This window comes from Gavialis gangeticus, unplaced genomic scaffold (genome assembly GCF_001723915.1).
Source record: "Gavialis gangeticus isolate Ggan-Ray unplaced genomic scaffold, GavGan_comp1, whole genome shotgun sequence".
Lineage (NCBI taxonomy): Eukaryota > Metazoa > Chordata > Crocodylia > Gavialidae > Gavialis > Gavialis gangeticus.
Window position 1 is genome coordinate 3,823,435 of NW_017728993.1, and position 8,363 is coordinate 3,831,797.

The 8,363-nt window shown below is 39.9% G+C and overlaps 1 protein-coding gene across 2 annotated transcripts in view; it reads left to right on the forward strand.

The window, feature by feature from the left end:
- Positions 1-1,152, forward strand: part of LRRC40 (leucine rich repeat containing 40) — a 67,138-nt gene extending 65,986 nt beyond the window's left edge. For both annotated transcript variants that reach the window (XM_019528406.1, XM_019528407.1), the window contains exon 15: positions 442-1,152. In XM_019528406.1, the coding sequence (XP_019383951.1) occupies positions 442-547 (106 nt within the window). In that variant the 3' untranslated portion in view covers positions 548-1,152. The remainder of the gene's footprint in view (positions 1-441) is intronic.
- Positions 1,153-8,363: the final 7,211 nt, after the last annotated feature.

Below are 8,363 nucleotides of genomic sequence, written 5' to 3' on the forward strand. Positions count from 1 at the left end.
CTTGACCCCCCCCCATCCGCCACTTTCTTGCCCCCCAGTACCTGTCCCCTGCCAGTTGCATGCTTCCCCATTTACCTTTTGTGGCTGCTTTGGCCCTGGCCAAGTGGCGGAAGCCCTCAAGGCAAGCAGCAGCTACTGCTCTGGCCACGGGCCCAGGTCAGTATCCAACCTCAAGTCTAGGCTTTTTTTTCCCCCTCACCTTAGACTCAAGTGAATACTGTATGTTTTCCTAAACGTAAAATGTACAGAATGCTCTCAGGTCATGCAAATAGACCTGTCTGTGCATATCTGCAGGGCATGCTAGTATTTGACTAAGAAGTCTCTTGAGAAGCTATCCTACTGTGAAACAGAGTAGCAGTGATTATAATTCTGCTAAAAGAATGGAATACAAATATAAAAAAAGCAAACCACTGACACTAACACATTTCTCTGTTTCCCTAGGACGCTTCTGCTGGAAGGAAACCCATTCCGCACTCCTCGAGCAGCCATTCTGGCAAAAGGAACAGCTGCAGTACTGGAATATCTAAGAAGCCGAATTCCTACTTGATCATAGTCAAGTTTTCGTTTCTTTGTTGGGCTCATGAATTAAAGTGCAAGCAAAGTTTGTCCAGTGCAGCAAACTTAGTCTTCCCAGTTGTCAACTATATTAAACTGGCCTGTGCCATAAAATATTTGTATTCTGCATGTTGAGAAAGGTACCCAACAATTTTAGAGTTTTTTCCAAAGTTACACATCTGAACACTGCATTAAAAACATCACTGTCTCTGGAATTATACCCTGTAAATTCAGGATTTCTTTGCATACTGGTTTTAGTAACATTTTCTACAAGTCAATTTTTAAAATTTTCCAAATGTCAAAAGACTTGTGTAAAAGTCCAAAGTAAGCTTTCTGAAGGGTTGTATTGTATGGAATTCCAAGACCATACGTTTTGTAGCAGCTAATCAATTTTAACTGTTGCATCAAGTATCATTATATGTTACCTGTCTGCCTGTTCTAAAATGCCCCAAACCTTAAATTATAGTTACGGTATAACAAAAAAGGCAAGGGTAAGGATTGAAATGTGCTACAAAGGGTGTACATGTTTACAGTAAAACTGATCAAAATTTACTTTGTTACTAGCACACTTTAAAACAATAAATGCTTCCTATTGGATGTCAACTGTCACCTCTGTTTGTTGTAGAAAACACACTATTGAGATGTCACATTAATATTTCATTAACCTGACATAAAAACATGCCTGTTCAGGCTGGAAGTGGCACCTTTGTCAGTCTCAACTGCTATGTGGCTACAAATAGATTTCTCTATTCTTAGGCTTGACATGCCTTGAATGATAGATTATATAAGGACTAGTCATGCATAGCTTTACACTGATGGTTATTCTTTGGATGTGAAGTATTCAATATGTAGGTTCAAAATGTCTTGAAAATTAATAGCTGCCAGGTCTTCAAGGCTATGTTTTCTGGAGAATTCCACACTACTGTGGTAATATGTAGATAACTCGGGATGTCTACGTACTATAATGCCACGTGGCACTCTGCCCAGGCTAATCAGCCTGCTGAGTAGTAGTCAGGACTCAGCTCTACACTAATGCTGCTATACTGCTTCTGTGGCCTGTTAGGTCATTGAGGGCTGGCTTAGGTATCTCTAGGCAGTACTGTGCATATCTACATGAGATGCTTTGCTGCAAAGTAATGTAGTTCACTAAGCAGTAAGCATGTGTGTCTACATGTGCACATGATTACTGTGCAGTAAACCTCACTAGTCGCCAGTAAATTTGCTACCTGCAAATGCAAACAGCAAATTTTCTTGTGATTAGTAACAGTGCAGTAGCATACATGTAGATAACTGACCAGGAGCAAATCTGCTTCCAGTCAGCTAGCCACCAGGGGGCGGGAGATTGCTCCCTGCCCCTGGAAGCTGCTGGGGCAGGCTTTGTCACCAGAGGCTGGGTGGGGACCATGTTTCCCTGCCCCAGCAGCAGGGAGCTCCAAGACCCCCACTCTGAGATCATGATCAGGGAGCGGGGTCTAGGAGATCCTTAGATCCTTATCTCCCAACCCGAGCTCCACCGTCACGGGGTTTGGGCTGGGAGACCCTTCTCTTCCAGCCTGATAAGATCTCCCAGCCTGAGCCCCACGACAGCAGAGCTGGGGCTGGGAGATGAGGATCTCCTAGCACTGGCCCCATGACCACGGAATTGGCACTGGGAGCTCCCTGCTGGCTGGGGCTGGAGAACCTGTTCCCCCACCCAGGTCAACGAGCACAGAGGCTCCCCGGCTTGTTCCCCACCCAGCTCTGCACTCATGTAGCTGGGCGGGGAACAGATTCCCCAGCCTCTGCCCTGTAATCATGGAGTGGAGGCTGGGAACTGTCCTGGTCAGAAGCAGGTCCCAGCCCTGTGCCCTGATCGGGTGACCAAGGCACAGGGCTTGGAAAGAGCTACAGGTGTGAGGTAGGTCCCAGCCAACTGCTGGGACCTGCCCCTCCCCTGCAGCTCTTTCCAAGTCCCTACCCTGATTGGGGAGCCAGGGCCAGGAGCTCCCTACTGCCAGGCCAGGAGGACACTGTCCCCACCCTGGTGGCAGGCAGCTGTTGGAGGCAGGGTATAATCTGCCAGCCCTTGCGCTAGCACCCAGGGGGAGTCTAGAGCTCATCCTGGTGGCAGCAGGGGCCCATTGCAGGGCCCCAGGAAGTAGGAGCAGTTTGCTGCCATTAGCAGCAAATCTGTTCCCGCCTGCCCAGGAGCACTTACTTGTGAGTAGTTTTACTTGCGAGTAAACTGATCCTGGATCAAATACATGTGTAGATGCACCCACTGTGTTGTACTTGTCAGTAGACCAAACAATGGCACCTGCACAAGGAATAGGTGAACCTCTTCACCTCTTTGTTTTGTAGAAGTAGTTTGTCTTGTAATTGCAACCTATATAGTGCTAAGCACAGGGAAGGAAAATACCACTTTTTATTCCTGCCTCACTTCCTCAAATCAGGTAGTCTAGCACGACTGCTATCTTGTATACGATATATTTATGTACCATGTACTCGTATTTGGCCTTCTCCTTCCTATGCAACAGGAAAATAATATTTAAAGTGGTTGACTGGATTCAAAATTAAACCAAATCCATCTAGCCCTACTATTTTTAAATTTAATTAGCACTTTTTATCAAGGGATCAAACTCTCAAAGATTAAGATGTTTGACAAACTGGTGCAGAGCAGCAGCACTGAAGAGTAACCACCTCTAGAAAAGAACAGATGTCTAAAATGCACAGCAACATGAAAAGGGAAATCAGGAACAAGGATGTTTCATGTTAATTGGTTGTCAGCAGACAAAAAAAGGTGAGTGACTTTCAACATAAAGTCCATTTATAGGAGAAAGATGGTTGCTGAAAATGTTCTGCCTGCCCTTACTTTGATTTGAACAAAGGGCATGAGACATTCTGCAGGTATCTGGATTTCCAATCCCCAGCCCCTTACATAAAAATATATATTCTGTTCCAATTCTGAATTCCGTATCTAAGAGGCAATAGCTTCTCTTCTTCCTATGCACACAATAATGTCATAGTTATACTTTATAACTTGCCAGAAATCATCTCTGACACTTCTTGAATGAGTGCAGCATAGAGAACACTCCCTCTCAAACCATTTACACTTGTTTAAACTATGAAGGAAGAAGGCAAGGTACACTTGCACATTATAGAGTAGCTCAGAGAAGTACAAGCATTAGCTTTCATGAGTTGCTAACAGGTTTACTTCATCAGGTATTATATAAAGGGACCCTGACTTGAGACTAACAACTAATTACCTCTTTCTAAACCTTAAAGGATCATTCTCAATCAACTGACAATTGTTATTAGTGTTAGACTTTCCTTCTACTTGTATATTTAATAAATAAATGTTTACTCAATTAACTCTTAATGAAAAAAGCAGAGATACAGATGCAGCTATCAAACTTATTAACAAATATTTTGAGCAACTTTGAAGGAACTGGCTCAACAACTCATTTTCCGTAAGTTGTGGAATACCAGCATTATTGTGATTGCTTTTGGATAAGTAAATCTTATCATATTAAAAGATGACAAAAGTTAATTACAATAAGGTGACATTTTATTATTTATACAATAAAGAGACTCTTTTATGTTATTCAAAACACTTTTTAAATACTGAAAAAGTTGGGTACACCAAAGCCGAAAAATGGCTCTGTTATACACTGCACAGCATTGTTTTAGTCCCTGTATTTTTTATGTACAGAAAGCATCTGCAAAATGCATTCTAAACACAATATGCACCTTACCCATTAGTGTCATACATAAAAGAAAACTGGAAGGATACAACTTGCATGTGCAAATTAACTAACAAGATAATTGATTTCACTGAATCAATAGATTTAAAATATAGTTTTAAAGTACCTTTTTGCACATAAACTGAAGCAGCTTTTCAAGTTCATTAAGTCCTTATACTGCAAAAACATTAAATACATTCACAATCTATGTTAATAAAGTAGTAAATATTTCTTCATTCAGCTTTATTTACATCAATACTGTAATTAAACTGAAAAGTACAGTTAATTTGTAATATAGCAATCTTTTAACACATACAAAAATGACAATTTTTTGTATATAATTTAAGCTCAAAATCACAATTATCTCAAAATATTAATTACAATACAGCCATCTCCATCATAATTAGACATGTCTTTTATAAAATGGTAAAATTTTTAATAAAGTAAGCTGTTGGTTTTGAACTCAATACAGTACTCACAAGTAGAAAACTGAGTCGATAATTGTTTTGACCAAGATTTCAGAGTAAAGCCACCTCGGCTAGCAAAGAGACATAAAAGGCCCCAATTTAGAAAGATCAAGCCTCTTGTGCAGCACTGTTGTGGCTTGGTGGCAATGCTTCAGCAAAAGCCTTTCACGGGGCATGTAAATTCTATATGCAATGAAATGGTGCGTATTAATATATAGAGTTGTCTGAAGCCATTTGATGTACGTTAAATGTTCACAATGATTGACAACATTTTTTAAGACAAAAGAAACTTTAAAATGCTACTAGTATTAAATAATAACATTTGAAAACTTACTTTTACAAAGATGGAATTTCATTGAAATCTGATCCAAAATTCAAACAGCCACTCAGAAAATAAAAGCTCTGGTTCCCTTGCCTGGCCTCTGGGTGTCACTGTTGTGCTGCACACATGTAGCTGTAACACCATTTATTAAAGATAGCAAAACTGGAGTCATAAAAAAGAGCAATTAATTTATATCCTATCCAAACTACTGTCCTGAAAGTTGTATTGTTACTTTTATAGTCAGCTTATACTAGCAGTACAGGTAAATAATCATTTTTGCTGACTGAAAAGCAAAATTTATGGTTTCATTCCACTTGTTTGAAATAAACATTTTGAAAGTTAAAAGGTGATTGGAAAGTGATTGCTGTAGTAGGGGACTGAGTGCACTGAGACAGATTTCATGGATGACATGGACTAATTTTAACTACTGCCTCTGGCCCTTTTAAACATAAAAAGCCAGATGCAGATGTGCTTCTAAGAACTGCCTGTATTAAACAACTAATGGTTAACCTAATTCATACTTCTATTCTTCTATGGCTTGCCTGGGTATTTCCAAGAGAGGCACATACTGAGGTCAAATATAGATCCCAGTACACTTACATACAGGTGTAAGCTTGAAAATACCTTCTGAGTGGTAGGGTGGCCTGGTTTGCAAAAAATCTCAGGACTACTTGTATTATTGGCTACATACTCATAGTTCTTTATTTTCTCTGGTTGGGGACATGCACATACTCTGTAGCAAAAGCGGGTCCTATGCTTCTTTTGAACGTTCACATGTACAGGATAGGGAAATTATGACTTGTAAAGCAGCTTGTTTGCTTTTAGTGAGAAAAATACACATCTTATGTCAAAAGGGAACAGTTAGATTTAGAAGCAGAAGGGATGCTTAGTATAAGGGGGGAAGAGTTATTCAAAACAGAAATAGGGTACTCAGTGCACTACTCCACATATGGACATCATAATTTTTATGGCAAGCAGATTTCCTAATCATTACATTAAGATGGGGCAGGGGAATTACTGGTGCCTTGGAATAAGCTACATAGTTGTAAAAGTAATTAACCCTTGTGAATTCTTTTCTTCTTCTAAGGAGAACCTGCTACTGTCTAGAAATGACTCTTCAGTTTGGGAGATTCAACAAGCAGCTGACAGCTACCAGTTTTACCAGCTACGCCATGGATGTACAGCACTAACCTGCCTGAAAATATTAACTGTACAAGCCTGTAAGCAGAACTGAGACACTGTCTCAAGCTTCTTTAGTGGGATTTCATGTATTCACCCACTACTTAATGATATAATGCAATTGTACAAGAGGGATGGACAGCCATGAATAAAAAGGAGATGGATATATGTTTTATAAATCTGGAGTAACAGAAAATCCATTTCAGTGTGATATGAAAGTTTGGCTGGGAAGGTTTAACTTTTCCATTAAAAAGTGACTTTTAACCTTGATCAAAGCAACAATAAATAACGACAAAATGGGGGGAAGGGGGGAAATTAAGGTATTGAGTTAGAAGCCTTAAAGCTTCCTTGTGACCTGTTTTGCTATGTTTATTTCTGATTCTGAGAAAGATTTATGGATACAGAGGCATTTTGCTGGAGTCTACAGTTCCTACCAACAGAGGAGAAAGGTGTTTTAGGCTCAGAAGAAGCCTAGAGTTATTGGAACATATTCCTAAAAAAATCTGGGAACTGGATTCTATATTAAGCTGGCAACACAGTAGACTGTGCAGTCTCCTCAGCCTATGATTATCTTTTTTTTAACCTGGTAAATATGGTGGTTGCATTAGCTAATATTATTATTGCATTAGCTAGTACTAATTTGATTGTTACTTTTTTGTTAAAAATGTTGCAGTTTTTGGTTATAAATGTTCACACCAGTTATGCAAGCTGTATCAATTTGATGTAGTCAAAGTAAAGCAACAATTTGGCTTTTTAACCTGTCACTTAGTTACTCTGTCTTATTGCGATTCTAATGGCAGCGTTGTAATGTAATTTTTAATACTAATCATTTTGTGTTCCTTAAAAATTGCTGTAAAATGAGAGGAAGGGAATTACAGCATGGTCCTCCACTTTCATCCAGGCCTTATTTGGTGATCACTAGACAAGCATTTGTTGTGCAAAAAGCTAAAAAGCAGCCACAGTTTCACTGCTATCAGAAGCGTTACCATGGGAACAAACAGCACAGCTAAAACCTGAAAGGAAGCTTGGAAATAGAAAGGGTAAACGATTGGATGGAAATTTGGACTTTCCGGTTTTATTTCTAAAACAGCACGTTTCAGTCATTGTCACAAATTCTCATTAGTGGTTAAAAACCCTGAGCTAGTACACAATATGAGACAGCACGTGAGGTTCAAATAGCCTGGGCCAAAGAAACAATCTGCAGTGTTGAGGCCAGGGTTGTCTGCAGTAGAACGCTCTGATTAAACATGAAAATACCCACACATGAAATGCCCTCCAGGGAGCAGTCATAGATACACTACTCATCTGCAGCTGGCACTTGCTTGATAATCAAGTTTAATAAGCTTGCAGAGCCAAGGCACTCACATAATATGTGACATCCTAACCACATGCCTTCCTGTAATGTTATTGCTTATATACACTATTGAAAACCTTCCAGAAAACAGAACAAGCGTAAGTTCTGTCAAAGAAAGAATGTAGAAGCCACATTACTCTATGAGCGCTCTCAGAGCGTTGCTTCTGCCAAATTGCATATAAGGCAATCCCCCCACCCCAAAAAAAACAAAACCTAGGAAGGGTTTGGCTGCATCATCTAGAAACTCAGCATCTGTGTATCCAACATACAAGGTGCAACTCAGTCTCACTTAGCAGATGAAACCCTCTTGGAGTCAATGGAAATCTTGCTCAAGAAAGGCCTGCAGAATTAGGAATTAAATGATTCCATGGGAATATCAGGTTTCATTCCTAACAGTAGCTCCCCTGCAATTATGATCTATTGAAGAAGTCTGCAACAGTCTCGAAATTCAGAGTTGCATGCAGCCCACTCTATGCTGGACAAGAAGCAGCTGTGATACAGCAGGGAAGAGTTAAATATTAGGCATGACAAGGCTCCATTGCAAATTACTTTTTATCTTGTAACTAGCAGACCTACACTGATTATATCAGTGCATTTTGTGCAATAAAAACACCCTAAAAATAATCAACAAAATGTGTCTCGCAAGCAAGACATCTAGATCGCTTGCCTTTTGTTACATTACACCTTTTATTCACATTTTGTCTAGTTTGTAGGCTCCCTTGGACAGAACACTTGTCATCCCATTTGTCTCCATAAAACCTGAA